The sequence below is a fragment of the Limanda limanda genome, chromosome 15, assembly GCF_963576545.1.
Source record: "Limanda limanda chromosome 15, fLimLim1.1, whole genome shotgun sequence".
Lineage (NCBI taxonomy): Eukaryota > Metazoa > Chordata > Actinopteri > Pleuronectiformes > Pleuronectidae > Limanda > Limanda limanda.
Window position 1 is genome coordinate 3,722,324 of NC_083650.1, and position 21,385 is coordinate 3,743,708.

The 21,385-nt window shown below is 42.2% G+C and overlaps 1 protein-coding gene across 1 annotated transcript in view; it reads left to right on the forward strand.

The window, feature by feature from the left end:
• Positions 1–21,385, forward strand: part of gfra1a (gdnf family receptor alpha 1a) — a 76,559-nt gene that overhangs the window by 502 nt on the left and 54,672 nt on the right. Inside the window, exons 2-4 of the mRNA XM_061087562.1 lie at positions 1–294; positions 1,704–1,784; positions 13,158–13,313. Coding sequence (XP_060943545.1) covers positions 1–294; positions 1,704–1,784; positions 13,158–13,313 — 531 coding nt within the window. The remainder of the gene's footprint in view (positions 295–1,703; positions 1,785–13,157; positions 13,314–21,385) is intronic.

Genomic DNA, 21,385 nt, shown 5'->3' on the forward strand with positions numbered 1-21,385 from the left:
ATGTGTTGTCTCACGCCGAGGAGAACGTGCGGCGCCTGGACTGCGTGAGAGCCAGCGAACAGTGTCTGAAGGAGCCGGGCTGCAGCTCCAAGTACCGCACGATGAGGCAGTGCGTGGCCGGCGGAAGGGAGAGCAACTTCAGCCTGGTGGCCGGCCTGGAGGCCAAGGACGAGTGCAGGAGCGTCATCGATGCCCTCAAGCAGAGCCCCCTGTACAACTGCAGGTGTAAAAGGGGCATGAAGAAGGAGAAGAACTGCCTGCGCATCTACTGGGGGATCTATCAGACATTACAAGGTTGGTGTGTAGCGCTTGTTGTGGGACCCTTCAGCAGACTCTTGTATTTTATTGCATAATGTTCTCAGAAGTGCACATGTTATTTTATTCATCGAAAATCAGCTTTTGTTTCTGGGTAAAGCTCGACAAAATCCCAGTTTTGCTGCTGCGTACTACAGCTATAGTTCATTTAAAATGTACATTCCCTGAAAACATTGTCTAATCTAAAGGGTGAGATGATGAGTTGCTCCGGCTCCTCCCACTGCTGGATGGAGGGGTCAGCATCAGTCCACCCTCCTCTCCCCTCCAGCTCTGTTGCCCTCCCCTACCCTGCCTATACTTCAAACACAAAAACACACAAAAAAAAACTAGCACACACAGCTCTGTATCTATTACCAGTCCAATGCCATCACGCACAATCACTCAACTCTCCTTCAAATTTGGCCCCTGACTGGGTTCACACAGCCACTGGTCCTGCAGAGCCTGGGCCCACGGTCTGACCTCTTAAATCACGTCCCCTTGAAGGTAATGGAGCGTGAAGCTCCTCAGCGCTGGCACTGCCATCTTAAAGTGTTGATCGTGGCGGGAGGGGGGGGGGGGGCCTTTTAGTCCCTAAACTGCATCCAGCCCGTTGCCAGCGAGGCGACTTCCAGTTGCGCAACGCAGCTGACCAACCTGCCTAATCAAGCGTGTGGCTGTGTGCCAGCGTGGATATCGACTGGCCCAAATAACCCTGTCACATGCAGGCCAATGTGAGGGGGGGGAATGATAAACAAACAGGAGAGGGTTAATCTGTCTGTCTTTGAGGAGAGGGTCTATCTATCTATCTATCTATCTATATATCTATCTGTATATCTATCTATCTATCTATCTATCTATATATATATCTGTATATCTATCTATCTATATATCTATCTTTCTATCTATCTATCTATAAATCTATCTATCTTTCTATCTATCTATCTATCTATCTATAAATCTTTCTTTCTATCTATCTATCTATCTATCTATCTATCTATCTATCTATCTATCTATCTATCTATCTATCTATCTATCTATCTATCTATCTATCTATCTATCTATCTATCTATCTATCTATCTATCTATCTATCTATCTATAAATCTATCTATCTTTCTATCTATCTATCTATCTATCTATAAATCTATCTATCTATCTATCTATCTATCTATCTATCTATCTATCTATCTATCTATCTATCTATCTATCTATCTATCTATCTATCTATCTATCTATCTATCTATCTATCTATCTATCTATCTATCTATCTATCTATCTATCTATCTATCTATCTATCTATCTATCTATCTATCTATCTATCTATCTATCTATCTATCTATCTATCTATCTGTCTGTATGCCTGTCTGTCTTACAGATATCGATTGATAATGATTGTTTATCTTTCTCACAGGCAATGATTTCTTGGAGGATTCTCCTTACGAACCTGTAAACAGTCGTCTTTCTGACATTTTCCGCCTGGCTCCCATCCTAGGTAAGGATAAAAACCCAATCTTCTTCTGTGGAGGCCTTCACGCCATTTCTTTCTATGTGTCTGTCTCATTGTTTCATTGGATGCCCGTCTCACTTGAGAGGTGGTTCAAGCTCCAAGCTGTGCATGCTTCCCCTTACCGAAGGTTATCCCTGTGTCAAGTATTTATCTCCCCTCATCCTCTCCGCTACCTGTCTTTCTCTCCCCTCGTACTCGCCCCAGAACTACTGCATGCTGGCTGGACCTGACCTTGCATGGGGAGCTATAGTTCTAAGTCTCATGGAGCAGATGATGAAGAGGCAGCGGCTCTCTGTTGTTTCTGGTGTTTTTGGGGCTGTTGTCTCAGACAGCTTCCTCCTGTGGCTGCTTGAATCCACTTGTTGTAAAGAGTGAGTGAGTGAGTGAGCAGCTTTGTGAGTAACGTGGGAGAGCATGACAGTCATTCTTGTGTTCAGAGCTGTGTCTGAGGTGGGAGATGCTGTGTCGTGCCTCTAGATGGCGATGTTATTCCCTTCTTCACACAGCCACGCAGGTACTCGGTGGTCCTGTGGTTGAGACTGTTGTGGATGTTTGAGCGCCTGCCCTGTGAATGTGTTGCTGCTTAGATTGTCGCTATTACACTGCAGGTGATGAGAGTCGTGTCAAATCAAACAGACACATTCTGCCTCCACATCCTCAAAGAACAAGGCTGATAATTTGACCCTTTTTTGATAGAGAGACGCCTTTTACCTTCTGTTACCTCTATCATGTTCTGTCTCACAAAAGGCTGATTTGCTCTAAACCAATGCTTCTCCCACAATGTGTGTGGTTGAACTGGGTATCAACTTAACGACCAATTTGATTCTAAAGAAACACTTTGAGATGCCAGCTTCTTTGGTAAAGCCTATTTCCCCCTTCTGCTCCTCTTATTCAAAATATTTAACATTTTATAGTTTTAATGTCTGCTCCTTAATTTGCAAACTTGTCTCGGGAAGGACACTCTCAGGCCCATAAGTGTGAGGACAGACAGATTTATAGTGTCATTCTTACAGCCACTCCTCATCCGATGTCCAAACGCATACTTATGTTGATTGATGACTTGATGTACATACAATCTCTTCGTAAGCACCAGTTATAAGTAGTGAGTAAAGTACAGGAAAGAGAGTAAGGTGTCAATTTTTGATTCTTCAATTTTTTAACTTAATCTGTAGATCATGTTTTGTGTGCTTATATCTCAGGGCTCAGAGTGAAGTCTTCAAATTATTCTGCTTTAAACCAGCAGTCCAAAACCCAGAAATAGTTTTTTTCATTAAAGTTAGAAATAGGAAATATGGACATTTAAGAAGTTGAAATCAAATATCAGTTGTCTGAAAGATTCAAATGACTAATCAAGTTTTTACATTGTTCATTTTATATTGATAAATTCAGTGATTCACAACCTTTGTGCCTTTAAAATCCTTAAAATGTGACTCGCTTTCAAAAGAATCTTCAGAAGATTTGAAATCAGTTAAATCTTAACTTTTTAGTCTAAGATTTCTATCTGATGAAGAGATAAGTGAGTTTATCTTCTTAAATGACATATCTCTATTCATATATGCATATTGTTACATAACTCTTATATAACCTACAGATTTATTTTTAGACTTTGATGGAAGATAAAATATGAGATAACAAGATTTAGCACAAATCTTTTGATGACAGTTTAATCCTTGCGGGATAGTCTGAGGTTCTTTTTAGATCACGTCTGCAGCGTGTGCTCAAGCCCCCTTTTTATTTCAGGAGACTCTGTGAACATCTGTGATGCTTGTTTAAGTGAGGCTGTACCACACACTGATCCAGGCTATAGGAACAATGCCCACACTCTGCGATCCTGTAATTCCATAGTCGACCCGTGTCTCTGACCGAAGCCACTAATCTCTAGTGACACTCATACATACAGTCCACAGATGCACAGATGCTCATACATACAGTCCACAGATGCACAGATGCTCATACACACACACACAAACACACACACACTGCAGTGTCCTGGACACCTGTTCCCAATGACAGGCCCATATGTGTCAGTCTGAATTTATTATAGAGACATCCAGGGTGTTTTCCTGAATGTGAAATTGAAGTGGACCTTCACAAGCTTCTGTAACATTAAAAAAATACCTTGCTAATAAAGCAGTCAGCTTGCTGTTGTCATACGTACGTAGGCTTGAGCAAATTAATCATATGCCATTGAGAGTTACCCCAAAGTTTGAGTGTATCTCCCATATGGTCACTCTTACCACCATAGCATTTCTTATTCCTCTCCATGTCATCATCTTCATTATGAGTCACTCTAAATGTCTGGAAATGTACAATACACATGTCTTCAGGAAGTTTATTACATTTTTATTAAGAAAAATTTAATATAACCTTCTGGCTTATAAGTGCGCACAACATGCAGCAGCTCCACTGGTTTAATTTAGCTAATTATTTTCGGATCTTTGCCCGGGGCAGAGTGCTTCTACCTCTGGGGCAGAGTCCAGTGAGTCACAGTGAGACTCTCGCTCCTCTGCACTGAAAAATGAGCAACTACTGTTGCAGCAGAGCAGCAATCTGCAGTGGTTAACTCCTTACTGGTGCCTTCAGAGACAGGAAATAAAATAAAAGTATTACCTACTGTAACAACAATTTCTGTTTTGAAAATTTTATCATGAAAATATTGAGAAATATTTGCTTTACAACGCACTTAAGAGTTTGAAATTGTTTTAATAGACTTAAAAAGCATTAGAACCAGACTGAATGGCATCCGGCATCTGTACTCGCTGATCCGCAGGGTCCAGCTATCGAGAAGGAAAAGTGGTATTGGAACATCTCTAGTTTTTATTAGTTATTTGATGCTATAAATATGAGGTAGACGTTGTGATTAACATCTAGGACTGACTTGTGATTGAGCACATGAACTGTAACAACCTCGATACTGCAGAGAGGTGTTGTCTATGGTTGATTTGCTGAGTAAGTCGATGACACACAGGAGACTCCTCTACTCTCCATGTACACACCTCACACACAACCAGGAGAAACCTTCTCCTCCAGTCATAGCTGTCATGTTTTCACAGCTGAGCATCGTTAATGGTTTTATCACAGACTCTATTTTCCTCTTTTTAAAGTTGTGATTAGTTCTTGCGATGAAGTGATGACAGCTTTAAACTAGGAACCTTTGAACGTGAACTACTCATAGGAAACAACTACTTTCAGTTGTGGTGGCAGTGATAAATCCTCCGTGTGTGAGGATATGTCAAAGCATGTACACCTTTTCTGTTCTTAATTCCTTTACCAATTCTAATTTAAGCTGTTGATTACTTCCCCTAATTCTTAGCAAATTACTCCTCCTTGTGCTTGTGCTGCATTTGTTTCACATTCACTGCCTTTACATTCGTACATTTGGATTCAACCCTCCTGTGAACTCGGAGAGATGTGAGCTTTATAAGATGCTATCTTTGTGAATCAGAAACCAAAAAAATCATTTTGTATCGCACCACATGATTTCCTATAAGCTCAGAGGCAGGAGCGGGTGGAGTTTAGATGAAATGGCCGCCTTTCTGCCCATGTTTATGAGTCAGTGATCCATGCAGGAGGGAGCAATACAGAACCAGGGAGCATTATTCTAAGATTCAAGCCGACTTAGAATTACTGCCACACCATTTGTCCCCGGCTGCTGGAAAATCAAAGCTGTGGAAATGGATGAATACACATCCTGGGTTGTTTCACATTCTATTCTCTCTTCAAGGTACCTTTTTCCTCCTTTCAAACCATTTTCCTCCAATCCTTTTTCTAGTCCACTTCCCTCTTGTCCTTTTTGCGTCGTCATGTTATTTTGATACTTTGAATATCTAAAATATATTCCCCCCTGAGCTCTCCTGTTCATCTCTGCCTCTAATTTGTTATTCCTCCGGCGTGCACAAAGCACAACTCAGTTATTCTTGACATTTCTACATCTGAGGAATGGGTGACTTGAAGGTTTTTTGGCATATGGCCACAAAGATTACGGTGCATGATTGTCCTGTTTGCAGATAAGACAGTGTGAGCCAACAATCATTTAGCACAAGTGTGATTAGATGGGAGAGAAATGTGAGGCGGGACAAAAGTGACAGGGACCATAATCGACAGGCTGGGCCGCAGCCAGAAATGTCTCAATGTAAATACAGCAGCTGTGGTGAAATGACCGGGTGGTTGTGGGTGAACATGGATGAGAACATCACAGTTTCCAGGAAGGTGCGACCTTTAAATAAAGATGAGTTTACACACCTATGCTTCATACACTGGCCTGCGGTCTGACCTTTTAAAGTAGTAAACAGTCGTGATAATGTAGTGTTGAGGTTGGCAGCACTTATCTTCAACTACACTTTGTACTGTAAAACTTTATGCTAAACAGCATCTGGAATTTTTAAAATGTTTCCAAACCCGTTATGCTTTGTTTTTCTTTGTTCTTACAAGTCAAGGTCATAAGGAAGTGAAAGTTAAATTCAACTAAATTGAGACGAAAGTTTTTGCAGGGTACTGCTGCTATTTATTTCCAAGCCTGAGCATGTTTAAACTTAATATATGTTTATTTTTAAGAAACCGTGTCCTCTGGCTTGTAATGAATGTTTCTCCGCATAGTGCATCGATGTCTGTTTGGCTGAAACTCTCTCCTTAATCTCTGTCCTCATCCCAGTTGGCTGGTATCTGTATATCACCCACTCACAACTCATAAGCCCCAATATGCCAAAGCTCAATATTGTGTCTTCTCCATGTGTCAAGCCTTCAGACACATCTCGTCCTCCCTCCTTCCCTCCCTCCCTCCCTCCCTCCTCGCCGCTATATAGCGAACTCAACCTTGAAGCACAGTTGCTGCAGTGAGTGCATGTAAACGTGTGTGTTATGAGTGTGAAAACATCTGTAAGTGCCTGGCCCGGCTGTCAAAGCCAAAAGCAGAGTTTCAAATCCCCCTGTGCTGACATGCAGGGCTGAGAGGTTGTCAGCGCCTCTCCACCACTGGCTGCAGACGAAGTCATTCTCATTACGAGCTGCCACTGTTTAGAGATAAGAGTGTCTGCCGCTATCTCGTTCCCTTCTTGTGTTTGTGCGTTTGCGTGCAACTGTGTGTGTGTGTGTGAGATAGAGTCAGTGAGGGAATGCAGAGGAGTTACAGAGGTAGAACCATCATTTATCCGGGCTGTATCTTATGGAGAGAGCGATAGAAAGAGTTGCCTGCTTGTTTTCTTAACTTTATTTTTCTGACTTTATTCATCCAGAGTCGGTTGACTGAGCACACTCGCTCCCTCTCCTCTGGGCCTCACACGTATTCACTCAAATGTGTTTGTTGCTGGGAGTTGCTCTGGATATAAACCATCCCACGCTGTTTGCCACCAAGCAGATTTAGTGTTTACCTTATAGATGGAGTTTGTGAAAGAGTGGGTGTTTCTCAGTGACTCACAAAAATGAAGCCAAAATGTCTTGGATACAGTTTTTTAAGCCTTTAACAGAGTGATGCATGATCCGTGCAGATCCTTACAACAGATCAGTTATCGGCTAGAGATTCCATCAAAACTTCAAGACAATTGAAAACTACAAAGTCATTCTGAAGAACTGATGGTTTCCTCCGATAGAAGTTTTAGTCGTGTGAGAAAAGAGCAGCAACTATTGAAGGGCTGAGTTAATACCAAACAGTTTGAGTCTGATTATTCGAGACATGTTATAAAAGCAAACCCAAGAACTTGAAATCTTAATCTCAAGGACGAAATGTTTTGAAATAGAAAAAAATTCCATCTAACGACGAACCACACAATTTTCCTGTTGTCTTGCCATATTTACATTATGTTTGTTTTTCGCTCTTAACACTGGAAGAAATGCATTGATTCCATTGGGATATTGGTCGAATCTGACTCAAAACCTTTCTAAACAATGTTATTAAAGAAGTTATTATCAGATATCTGTTAATATGTGGCCGATCTTTGGTGTCAGTGTACATGTACTTGATTGTTGTATTTGTCTGTGTGCATGCACTATGTCGTGTGTCAGCAGACCCCACCCCCCCCCACACACACACAGAATTCTGTGAATAGATTTATTAAATACAGAAAAAGTGGAGTCATGGCTAACATGAGCTTTGTGTTCTTCTGGGAACATGCAGAGCAGCTGATGAGGTTGTGAGTTTCCCGGTTTGGTTTTGGCATCACAATCATGATCAGTTCTGACCTCACCGGCGTACTTATAAACCCTTTAGCATCATTTCCCTGAAAACAGCTCCTTCATCTTCATAAGTTAAATGACTCAGTTGCCTGAAGCTAATATCATTCAAGCTGCATCATTTACAGAGATGGTTTTCTCTTCCTGAATGTCGATCAGACACAAGAGCTGCGGCTCGACGTCTATTCCGACTCGCAGCATCTTTCATTTTGAATTTGAAAGACAGTTTTTTTAGGCAAGAGGAAAGGGTACTTTCCTCTTGCCTACACTTGGTGACTTGCATATTCATTACGTACTTGTTTTGCTTCCCTTCAGCAACAACACAACATACTTCAGAATTAACTTAGTTTGAGAACAATCACATTACTTTGACTTTCCCATTCAACACACATTCTCGGAGAACCCCTTCTGGCAAAGTATACACGGTTGAAAAACATGAAACCTTTGGACATGTGCCACCAAGGCTAAGCAATGTTAGTTGTGTGTACACAACTATGAAGCTGCGATTGTCATGATCAGCTGCCTATGGCTCACATTTACTCTATATGTATGTAAACATGCTCCAAATCCTATTTTCATGATACAAGTCTGTTTTCACACATCTTGCCTGTTTAACAGCAGCGATTGCTCCTTCAGTTCTCAGTCCCTCCAACACACAGATGGCCTACACTTTACACTGTGCCTGAACTCATCGTGTGCGGACACACCGAAGCAGCTGCTCAGATTGTGTCTCCTCCACAGACTGCGTCTCCTGCACACAAGAGGTGCAGCGATCGCAGTGTGTAGTCTGTCAGTTGGTCCATCTGTTGGTGACAACACATTTGGCAGAAAGGAATCTCTCGACGGCGACTGCCACAAATCTTTGGCACAGACATTCCCCTGCTACAGGAAGTTGGCTGTGACGACTTCGGGGATAATTCCATTCAGTGCAAACAAATATTTTTTTTTAATTTGAGATAATGGTCCCATAGAATGCTAGCAATGGTGACGCTTAACATCACGTGGTACCAGCGATCATGTTACCACGCTGAAGTAAAGCTGGTGTGATTCAGGTCTGAGGAAAACCCTTGATATAAACATTACATCTATGTTATCTACTGGTATTTCCAAGGTTATTCTCTACACTTAGCTACTTCACCTTGTCCTTAATTATAAGGAGGTTTAAGTCATTCTGGTTCTCAGACATTTCTTTATAGGTGGTGTTCTTGACATGGGTCTGGATTTTCAGTTATGGTCTTAAAATGGTTTAAATTTAACAGAAACCTAGATTTTTACTTTTTAAGCTCTTCTAGTCATCATGTTTCTGATACACATTCTAATTCTGTGACTATGCATCCATCCTTTTGTCCTAAGCTTCATTGCTCCGTGTTTGTAACGCTCCACTGGAACTCGCCGTCCCATCTCCGGCACAGGAGTTTGTTTTCTTAAAGACTACCAAGTCCACTGCTGAAATTAGTGTCCCAGTGCCTTGTTTCATATGAAGCCTAATCAATACAGTGCCGTGTTAGATTGGAAACTTGAGGCTGTGTCTACAAGAATCTATTGATTTCCTTCCTTTTCCCCTGTTCCCTCCTCGTTTTCTGCCGAAGCTCTTCCGCTCAGGCCAGGATCAAAAGATTTTAACCTTCAGCAAGGTTTGAGGTGTTGGGTTCCAGACTGAGCTGCTTTGTTCTCAGAGGAGGACGCGGCCTGTTGGGGATTTGTGTTTTCATTGACCTTGTCTAAATCTCGGTACAGTTGATTTTGTTATGGGAACTATATCCAGAGTCTAAGAGATTTATTTGAGTTAAATATAGGGTGAATGAAGTTGTTGGTGGTTTGGGAGAAAAGGCTGAATGCCTTGTGTTTCTAATTCAGTGGTCTCTGTCAGCTTGCATTGCAAAGTGTACTATTATGCAGCAGGGACTAAACTTTGATCAGACTTAAGGTCCTTAGGTTGTAAGAACATCTTTATACTCTATGTTTCACAGACTGTATAACAATTTTATTTATCCTTGTCCAAACCAGGCACTTAAATAATCCTCCTTCCGGCCGCAGCAACATTTCAGCTGGCCTCCTAATTCACCCCACTGTTTCAAATTGACTCATCCAGCTGTGGGACCATGACAGAATAATTCTAACAGCAGCCATATCATCAGGTTGCCAGTCCTAATCGCAGGCTGGCACGCCATGGGCCGAACAAATCATTTAGTTAAAGGTGACCAAGTGAGTCCCTCTGAGGGGTTTGTGATTGGATGTGAAGTGTGGTGGTGGTGGGGGGGAGGGGGGAATGATTCATCATAGTTAATAAATACAGTTGACAGCTCAAATCAGCGGGAGGGAGCATGTGCCAGGTCTGCCTCCTGCTGCTGCTTTCTACGGAATGCAAATGTGGACAATTAACTTTGTACATACACAGTTGCAGGCACCTACACAGGGAAGGATTGATTGTGGAAATGCATACAGTTAGAACAAAGGAATAACACTTCTAATCAAGTAAAACATTTGATTTAAATTATTAATTGTGACCAAAATATTGTATGGAGTGAAAACATAAATGGGCATTTAAATCAATGCAAATGTTTCCTGATGGAAGAGTAGTTGTCGTATATTTACAAATTTATCTGTGAAACTGTGGTTATTTGAAAACAACACTAAAGCAAACTTTTGCTTTTCAACTAAATTGAAATGAGATTCGTTTTTAGGCAAAATGTTTTTAATGCATTTTTTGTTTTTGAGATATGCCCATTCTATCTCTGCCGTTACTCTCTGGTTCCACATAAACAGATCAGAATATTTAGTATCACACCTAACGTGATTACATCATCACAACCATTTACCTTGATGAGGCAGAAGACAGAAACCTTGAATTTCTGCTGCAAAACAACGAATCCTCTCACTATTGTGGTTTTTATTTTACATCAAATTAAACAGGAACGTGCAAACAACAATCTCCCAGGAAGAGTGTTGATTCTACGATGTGTTATAATGGCAGTGCAGTCATGTGTTTCCCTCAGCTGGTCGTGCAGGCTGACCAGTGGCAGGTGTGTCCGAGTCCCGGCCTTGTGTTAAGCTGCTGCTCTAAGCCCTCAGCTGCACTCAGTTAACTCGCAGGATTAACTCGTCTATAGGCTCCAAACGTCAGGGCTTTCTGTGGTGCTGTTGTGTCTTAATAGAATTTCATACCTTGAGCTATACAGTTTCATTCTTTTATAGAGGTGGATTAGTGGAGATATGCTTCTTCCGCTGCTTGAAATAGCTGAAATGTCTTAATTCCGTGAGCTTTTTACTGTCAGACCCCAATAGAGACGATGCTAGCGTTGTATTCTTCGTAGACCATAGGTGAGGTTTGAGATGCAGATTAGTCTAGTAAATCGAAAGCCTTGATTCGCAGTCTTTGTTTCTATTTTTGTACTTATTCACTCTTTTGTTACAAATTTATCTTTTGGTTGTTTTTACTTACTCTCTGCTGCACCAGCCTGTTCATTCAGTGCACGTGGTGAATCTATGCATTTGGTTCAAAACTTTGCAGCCATGTGATGCCACGGGTTGTTAAATTAATGGAGTGCGGTTTTTATTTTTGTCACCACATCTGGTTGTTCCTGTCATATAGCAGTTAGTTTAGTTGCAGTCTTGATTTCCTGAAACATAAAAAGCGAAATCCACACAATATATAAATGTGTTATCGTGATGCTTTTTTATATAATTGCTTTATTGGATCCAAGTTTATTCTGTTCGCTGGTGCAAATGGCTTCCATCCAAACTGTTGAACATGTGGTGATGTTACATGTGTCAGTAGCACATTCCAGTTTCCATTGAAGACAGTTGATGCTTGTAAAAATGATTTTGTGGTGATCATCATGCAATGCTTTTCCGTGATGTGGCTTCACATGGTTATTTAGAAAACACTATTCCAGTTCATTGCGATTTTCAAACAACTTTTTTTGCTTTCTTGTAAAACAGCAGGATAAATTTGGTTCTCTGGCTTCGCTCTTTTTGAAAATCCCCACTGGTCGATGAATTTACACCCTGTCCCCCGTGACCGTGTTTGTCAACAGCCACAGTGCGTCTGATTAAAGCCGCGTCTCTAACTAGCAAACGTCTCTCTTTGGAGAATAATAGCTTTACCCCTGTTCTCTCTTTCTTCTCCCTTTGTGCTTTCCTTTTGATCACAGAACAGCAGCATCCCTGAAAAGCAAACACAGCTTTAAACAGGCACACACACGAAAGCCAAGAGCGCTGACACACACACACACACACACACACACACACACACACACACACACACACACACACACGCACATGTGCAAGAATGCATGTGCCCGCTGGCACCCGAAAACACACAAACAGTATCCAGCTGAGTTCTTGTTCCGTGCCAGTCTCGCTCTCAGAGATGTTAAATGAGGGCATTGATACATACATTTGCATTTGTTTCATCAACAACTGTCCTCCTAACTAAAAAATCTATAACTGCGTGCCCTCAATTTGCCAGGCAGCTTCAGATGCTTCTATTCTGGGCTTGTTTCATGAGAGTCCTGCACAGCGTTTGATCGATTTCGGTTGTGTGTGTTCACCCTCCCTTCACACACAAGTGTGCTCTATCCTGATCTTTCACCACGATGTGCCGTTGGTCGAAGAGTAATCTATGAAAATGCAGCACAAATTGTTCTTTTGTTGCTACAGTGGGTTTTTATCTTCACTTAAAGCAGAGGCAGCTCCAGCCCAAGTGTTATATAAGAGTTTATAAGAACAATGGGAAAGTTGTGGAGCTTGGGCAGAACCTCTCCGCTGGTTCAGAGCATGATTTGGATCAGTTGGTGTTTCCTTGATTGACATTGACACTGAAAGAGCATCGGGCTTTTACTGACAATGTCGGCTACAGATAAGAACTATACTCCCTCAGCGATGTTCCACACAACAATTCCTTCCTTTCCTTCTTCTCTTAGCATACCCGGCTCCTCTTACAATTCTTTAGGCATCATTAGAAACCTTGCTCCTGTGTTCCTCCTGTGCCTTTACCTCCGCCTTACCTGGAAAACACCCGGAATGTGACTTTTTCCCGTTAGCTGAATGATGTGAATGCTGTCTTTTCCGGTTCTTTGACCTTCCCCCTTTTTACCGTTTGGAGTCTTGCCCTCCCTGTGACCTTTGTGCACCCTGATGACCCCTGATGGCTGTTGCTTGGTGGTCCTGAATGAAGCGCATCTCTTGCAGAGGGTGGGGAACCTTGGAGCAGCTCCGCAACCTTGGCTCCAGGCAGGGGGGGCGCCCAGGGCAGAGAGCCCGTTCTGGGCCGCGGGAGCCCCTCCTCCACGGACCTTCAGGACCCCAGTAGAAACAGGAGAGCTCATCCCAATTGGGCCATACTGGGTAACGACTTAGAGCTGTGTTTGTCTGTGTGTGTTTCATCTTGCATGATTGTTCTCTTAAGATAAAGTTCGACTCAGAACCACAACATGTGAGTAAAGATGGACAATGTGGCGGGTACCCAAAAGTGAAGGCGTCTTAATTACCCCCTGGTGGCTGGCTGCGGTATAGGTCATAAAGCCTGCCTCCTCCATGTAAATGAATGGAACATGGACCAAACAAAAACATGTAAGTAGGCTATACTTAAAACAAATGTTAGATATTTCTTATCAGCATTATGTCTGATAATTGGTAATTGGCAAAAAGTTATTGGTCCATAGCGTGGAACCTTGTACTCTGGCTCCAAAATGATGTCATCTGTGTAAAATTGCTGTGTTGGTATATGGGATATTTCGGCTGGATAGTGGAAGGAAGGAGAGACCTGTCGTCCATCTTTATTTACAATCTATGGTCAGAACAGAACATGATCCATTTCTGTAGGTTTCTTCAGAATCGAAAGTCTCCTGCAGTTGATTTTCTTTAGGTTTCAGGGTAGCAACAAACAAACAGGCCCTTCTACTCTGTGTGCGTCATCAGATTTGTAGGTACAGTTGTGTTTCTGAGCGGAAACACAACCGTACTGTGTATGTGCTCTTTTTCCTAATCTCTTGCTCTCTGACCAATTAATGATGCAAAGATAGCTGGAACAGAATTATGGGTTTTGCTCTGGTTTGTTTTGTTCCTTCTCTCATTCCCATAAACCCTCATTTGTGGTTTGTTCTCCTGGAGCTGGTTAAGATTCCTCTCCACTGATGGAGCGGACCGCGTCTGAACCGAAACAAAACAAAACGATTACAGTAAATGTGACAGAATCTAAAATGAAGGAACATTAACAAGGGAAATTATTGCATCTACACCAAATATGTCTGCGGTTGAGATATGAGACTCGCTTGGTTGAGATCTATTGAACTGGTCACTCCTATTTTACCTTCCTTGGGATCAGATTAAGACAGGGTTATAGATTTTGAGTCCACTGGTGTCAGTCTTTGTCTGCTTACTCCGCTTTGTCATAGAGGGTTGACTTGTCCTTCAGAGTTCCTACAGCAGATGTGCTCACCGGTGAATAAACCCTGGAGAAGAGACGGAAAGATGAAGTGCGGTGAGAGACGGAGAGAAGTGTGGGGAGGGGGGGTTGAGGGAGTGGAAAAAGTAGAGGATATGTCATATTTTGATATCCCCACTGTGCCATTTTGTCTTGAATTTCCATTTTAGAGGGCAGTCAATGTCCGTGTCTGCGTGTTTTATGGCCAAACACAGCTCATTGCCGGCTGTGATGGTGCAAAGGAAATATTTCATTTGGCAACGCAACCTGCTGAAAAGTCTTTGTCAATAAATCAGATCGTTGTTTCGCAGTTAATTTCGTAATTTACATTTTGCTACACAGATGCATTCGCCCCCGGAGTGCACACACAGACACTAGCATGTGTCGTATTGAAGGATCACGAGCTTCTCTCAATAAATAACGCTTGTGTAAAAACACCTTCACATATGTGTGGGTGCAACGTGTTCGCAGGCACAACTGGCGAAAGAAGAAAATTGAGAACTGCACGTTCACCAGCAAACACACACGCAAGTTTGCTGCTGCGAGTGGTGCTGAGGGGGGGGATTACATCAATAGGATTGTGAGGTTGAATCATACTGAATTGTGGGTTTTGAATCAAACCTGTGGGGGAGCACACGGCGTCCCTTTTGATTTCATTAGGAGCGTTTCCATCCATGTTTTCAATCTGGGAAGGAAACACTCGAATGAAAATAAAGATTAAAAAGTGTAAAGGTTTTAACATTTGGCAAGAACGTCGCTCAGCAGAGCTCATACTTTACTGAACTGTCCTTTAAACTATTTAAGACACATATAAACTGTTGACTCTCTCCTGAATCCACATTTTCTTAGCTACACATCAGTCGTAGTTATTTTCTCAGAAGACATTTATGTAACGCTCAATATGTTGCTGTGACAAAAAGCCAAATTTGAGGGTTAAATCAGCAGCTCACAAACCAGTTGTTGACCTCAGGGTCTACTGCCGCTTGATTTAAAGACAAAGAAAAACAAAAAACTGCAGCTGCCTGTCTTCCAAACTGTTTTGAAATCATCCTCCATTTACAAACGGCACATCATGAATAGTTTATGTTGTTTTCAGAGCCTTCATGTTTGTGTTACCTAACTCAGAAACCAGGGTGCATGACTAAAGCCAGCTGGGTACATCAATGATAATCAAGGATTATGACCTAACACGATGTTTCATACAAGTCAGATTTTTCTAATATCATAAATTTGAACCACTGGTTTGGATCACAGCTCAAAAGTGTCCCTAATCTCAGTTAGAACGCCCTGACACACAATTCAGAAAAGACGGTTTAATGGAGCAACCCCTTGAGAGAATGATAAGTCTTAAACTGCACAACCAGAAAATTATTTCTTTCCTTTCCACAATATCTGCGATGTGGAGAACGGCTTCATGTTAGTTGAAAAGAAACTGCTTCTCTCTGAGCTTTTTGTTTCCCAGGCAGGTCGAAGTGTTTTCTTAAGCCAAGAACTGTGCAGCTCTTCAGTGGAAGGATGAGAAACAGTGTTTTTTTTCTTTGAGAAGCGTTTCATATGAGGTGGTTGAGTTCTGCAGTTTCCAGGCAGCTGACAGTTGGAGACAGCCGCCGAGAGTCGAGGTGGAAAAAGGCAGAGGAACAAAATATGGTTGTATTTTTCAGAGAAGCTAAAAATAACGTGAAATATCTTATGGCGCCCACACAGGTTTACGTGTTTTCATGAGGTCTGCTCATTAAATTAGAAATGGGAAATACTGTAACCGAGTACACGCATGTGTTCCAAGTACCGATATCTTACCTGAACATATTTACATTTTTTGGGATTTCTGTTTTTCCTAGGTAAGCTAATATTGTATGATTTGTAAGTACTGGTATCTCACATGAATATAGATATAAGATAAGTGGTACAGATATTGGATGAATTGCTGGAATGTTTTGATTAGACATAAATATTTAATTATTTTTACTCTACTCTGCTCTTGGGCATTAGGTTAATTGAGACTACAAATTGCCAGTAGGTGTCAATATGAGTGTGGATGGTTCATAGGATACCAACTGGGAGTGGCTCCAGTCACAATCAACCCTAATCTCCAGTTTTCATTTGGAACCATAGACAATAAACCCTTTTTACTGATCTTAAAATATGAGAAGTCTGTTGAAGTCAACACAACAGGTCAAGTCAACCTCTGGAGCTGAAAACTGCTCCTGATGATTCTCTCTTTACCACCCAGAACAGAATGTCATCATCCTGCTGCCTCCTCAGCTCAGCACATTTGCCTTTGGGATGAGCTGTTATCATTTAAATGACGAAGACGGAAATCTCCTCCTGATCCAGATGAGTCACGACTGTTTGAAAGAGAGAGAGCTTATTTCAAATCAGCGTTCTTACTCAGAAGATTATTAGAGGCCACGCCCAGAGCTTTTCATGCTTTCATTCCATTCTTACCGCCTCAATGTAAAACACTGCTGATTAATTAGAAACAGAGCTGTAAGGTAAATATATTATTTAGCTCTGTTTGAATAGGCAATTTTATTACCGCACTGCCTGAGACAAATATTACTAATCTGCATAAAATAAGCGTGGAGTAGAGGGAGGAGGGAGAAATGAGAGATGTGCTGATTAAAAAGGTGAAGCCGTCACACACACAGGAAGATGAGATATTTCACAGTGTTTTACAGCCACTCTGGGACGTTGACCGTCACTCAAACAGAGACACTTACTGTGGAATATTCATTTTCCTGGTGTGAGGCAGGCGGCGCCGCGACAAACACATAATACACAAACCTGGATTGTGTTCATCTAGTTTATAATTCATGAGAAAGACATGTGTTTTCGCTGAGGAGACACAATAAGTGTAGATCAAGACGACAGCAGACTGAGTGATGTTAGGATTCAGGCTTTATGGATAATATAAAACATATGGCACATGTATAAATATACTTATAATTCAAGACGTTAGAAACTTAAACAAATCCAGAAAAGGCCAGAGGCAAGTTCATAAAACAAGGCAGGGTCAATAACATGACATTACAATTTTTGTATTAACCCATGAGTTGCTTCCGCTCGTCCGCCTGCTCACTCACCCCCCCCCCCCCCCCCCCCGTCGTATTTGCTGGAGCGGAGCAGCACAGGTCATCGAGCGCGGCACGAGCCCCGAAGGAAACGGCAACACTCGACTAACCAGGCGGGAGCGAGATACCAACCCCACAGGTTACTTTACCGGCACTGAGCCGGAAAACGCCTCACAAAACATCACACACATCTGCATTCTCACTCGTGTGTGTGTGTGTTTCATACACATCATGCTAAAAAGAGCAACAATGACAGGGAGAGCATTTCAGGAGAGCTTGAAATAGAATTGTGGAGTTTTATGAGAATCAGAGCTGGCACGACCGTGCAACCCTAAGGGGACGGTGAACAATGTGTGTGTGTGTGTGGGTGTGTGTGTGTGTGTGTGTGTGTGTGTGCCGGCGTCCCTATTATTCAGAGTGAGATGGACGTGGTATGAGTGGTTTTAAGGTCAAAGAAGACCGTTACAGGTGAAGCTGACCGACCCGGGGTCAGATCACTTGAGGCCGTCTGACAGAACAAGTTGCTGAGTGAGATGAAGTTTTCTTGAACCTGAATCGTGTGGTTTTCACATTTGTTTTCTCCTGCTGATGTGTTGGAGATGAAGACGGAGCTGAACAGAGACATAAGACGGGAGAGAAGAGTGAGAGACAGATGTCTGCTGTCTCTAACTCTGTGTCTGTCTCTGTCCATCATGCCAGCGCTCGGCTGTGGTTGCTCACAACTTGTACTTCATCTATTATTCACAGCTTCACATTGACTGAGAGCGGCAGACTTATCGCTGCCCAGCCAGAGAGATGGAGAGGTGAGGGGGACCAGAGAGAGGGCTGCACAGACACACACACTTACATACTAGTGTGTGTGTGTGTGGGTATGTGGGTGTGCGTGTGTGTATGTGTGTGTGTGTGTGTGAAGAGTGCACAGAGTTGGCCTCCTTATGCATCCTGCAGAGAGCCAGGTGTCCTGATGTGTGATTCACAATCATCTGCTGCTTTTCCTGTGGAGCAAATCCATTTAAAAGCACACACACACACACACATACACACACAAAGTGCTCTTTTCTGTGAACTGAAAGATGAGCAGGGGCATTTCCTTCCCACTGCTCCCAGTATGCAGTGATAGTGGAAAGCCTGCGTGGGCTCAGCCCCTGGCGAGCAGTAACATTACGCTCCTGAGGACAAGTGTGGGGATGTGGAAAAAAATGTGAGAGCTACTGCAGAGAAGTGTTGACATTTTAACTAATTTTGAGTTTTAAGTGCTCATATATATTATATCTGTAGTGCACCGGATACACCGTTAAAGCTGTGAAAGACCTGCCAAGGAAGAACCTGACTTATTATAATAAAATATTACCTCCATTCATAGGAAGCCTGCAGGGATGAAAGTTATTTCACTAAAACGTAGCCTTTAAATAATGATATAATGAGCAGTAAAGTAGATAATCGAGCTTGTCTTCACTTTCACCTAAATCAAATTATTAAAAAAAAGCCTCTCCTCTTCTTGGAGAACATTAAGTCTTAATTTCTGTAGCTAATAGTCATGTGCCTGGAATAACTGTGCATGTTCAGATATGACTTCGGTCATTAGGATACTGTTTGTAATTTAGGATTGGACGATACATCACCAGACATTCTTTCATGTGTTTGTTTTATTGTACTTTGGAAAAAATTTGTGAAATACAATAGCACATTGAGAGCAAACCTCTGCCAAGGCCCAACAGCAAGCTGGTGAACTTAGTGTATCTGCAAACCTGCATAGAATAAGAATGTAGTAAGACAATCAGACAAATGTAGAGTTTCAAATCAAGTATCACAGCCTAAACATCCTACTGTGTTTACTCTGGTACCGACTCTGTGAAAGGGTTGGAATATGTTTTGATACTTTTAAGAACCGAGGTAGTTGCAGATTTAAATTCCATCCGGTTTCCGCCAAAACAACAGTGAATGTTGTGTATCACCTACAAACACACACTCTGGGTTTGTTAGTCTCGCTTTGCCTCAGCCTCCCTGTGAAAACAACAGAAGGTTGCAGAACTTAAAAAAGCTTGTGAGAGTTTCAGAAATGGCTAAAAATAAAACCGTGAAATCGCTCGGCAAATGTTTTAAACTTATGGAGAGAGACACATGAGGACAGCAGGACTCCTGTGCCAGCAGATCGCTGGGAGGCAGAGGCAGCTCGGTGGAAAACGCAGGAGGTAATGATATAAATATTGGACATTAGGGCTCTGAGTGTTGTCGTTCAGCTGCACAACTCTTTAATTATGCTGCATTTGCTGTTTGGATTTGTCGTCTGGTCTGGATTGGAACTCCAGACACGTGAAAGTCATAACACAAGACGCTTTCTTTGGCTTCATGTGATGTGCGTGTGGTCCTGGGAGACAAATCCAGGTTTGTTTTTACGGTGTCAGATTGAAGTTGTTGAGATTTGCATGAGTTGTTGATTTGCGTTGGTCAAAATCCCAGGTCGGGTTTGTGATTTATGGCGATTATGTAACGGTGAGGTTTCACCACTGAGATCTCAACAGAGCCACAGTGAATTAACAAATGTCAAACCAGGTTATAGGAGATGTTTCCCTCAGAGATGGAAATAACCTTCAATAAGGACACTGTGTATTATCTGGAAACGTGAGTATTCATCTTCTCAGCTTCTATCTGCTTGTGCTTGAAGGAAAAGATGTTTAGTGGAAAGAGAAAAACACAAACATGTTGGCCAGTCACATCTTCCTATAGTTACATGGCAGGTAAACACTGATTTGTGTTGTTTAGGTGTTGTTGCGTATCTTTGCTGCAGCTGTGTTAATGATTTAATGAGTGTGTGTGTGTGTGTGTGTGTGTGTGTGTGTGTGTGTGTGTGTGTGTGTGTGTGTGTGTGTGTGTGTGTGTGTGTGTGTGTGTGTGTGTGTGCGTGCGTGTGTGTCTGTGTGTGTGTGCAAGCTGAGTTTGTGCACACTTGAACTCGCTGGCCTCTGCCAGTGACTCCTTTCGGAATTGCCCACAGTGTATTTCACAGCAAATACAAGTTGTAAAGCTTTAGAGAGTTAAAGTCAGAGTTGGATTTGGTGTGCAGCTTTGTGTGTGGTGTGGGAAAGAGCGTGTGTGTCTGTGTGTGTGTGTGTGTGTGTGTGTTATAGAAAGAAGGAGACAGAGCCAGTGAGCGTAGGCTGTGTGCTTAAACTTGTGAGATTTACATGCAAAGCGCTGGTGCTCCTGCATCTTAACTTGGGGAAGTGAAGGTTGAAATGTACTCAGTGCAAATGCGCTTACGACTGGCGAGGAAACCAATTTCATTTACGAGTGGGAACTCAAAGTAATGTATTCCCACACTCAACCACACTCCATCTTAACGTGTTTGACTTGTTTTCCTGACTAGAGATTTACACCCCGGAATACCCAGGCTCCGATGTGATGAGTTAATTCGGCCGCAGCTTATTTGGCTGATGCACTTTGAGACCGAATTAGATCTCCGTGCCGCACACTTGAATTTATCAGTGAGGTCACTCTGTGATGGCTCGGCTGTTAATAGTGTTGTTGGTTTTTACTGCGTCCATTCAGGTGAACCACTCCAGCCTGTGTCAGAGGTTCCCAGCATGTGAAGCACTCTTCTCCTCAGGGTTACTGGAGATAAAAGGAAGGTGAAGTGTTTAAACGCGGCTGCAGTGGTTTAAATGAATGTGGGCGTTTATATTTATGCATCGGTTCATTTGTATAAAAAGAGCGAATTTGATCCTGATGGAGTCTGAGGTCATTTGACTCCACATGCGAACGTTAATGAGATCTTTTAACTTGAAATGTGAATTGTGCATAGAGATATGACCTTAAAAAGAAGGGCATCTGATGCCTAAAAAACAAAGCTTGGGTATCTTTGTTGTCTAATCTCTTCAATCAGCCTTTACATCATTATATTCAATAGATTAATAACTAAAGTT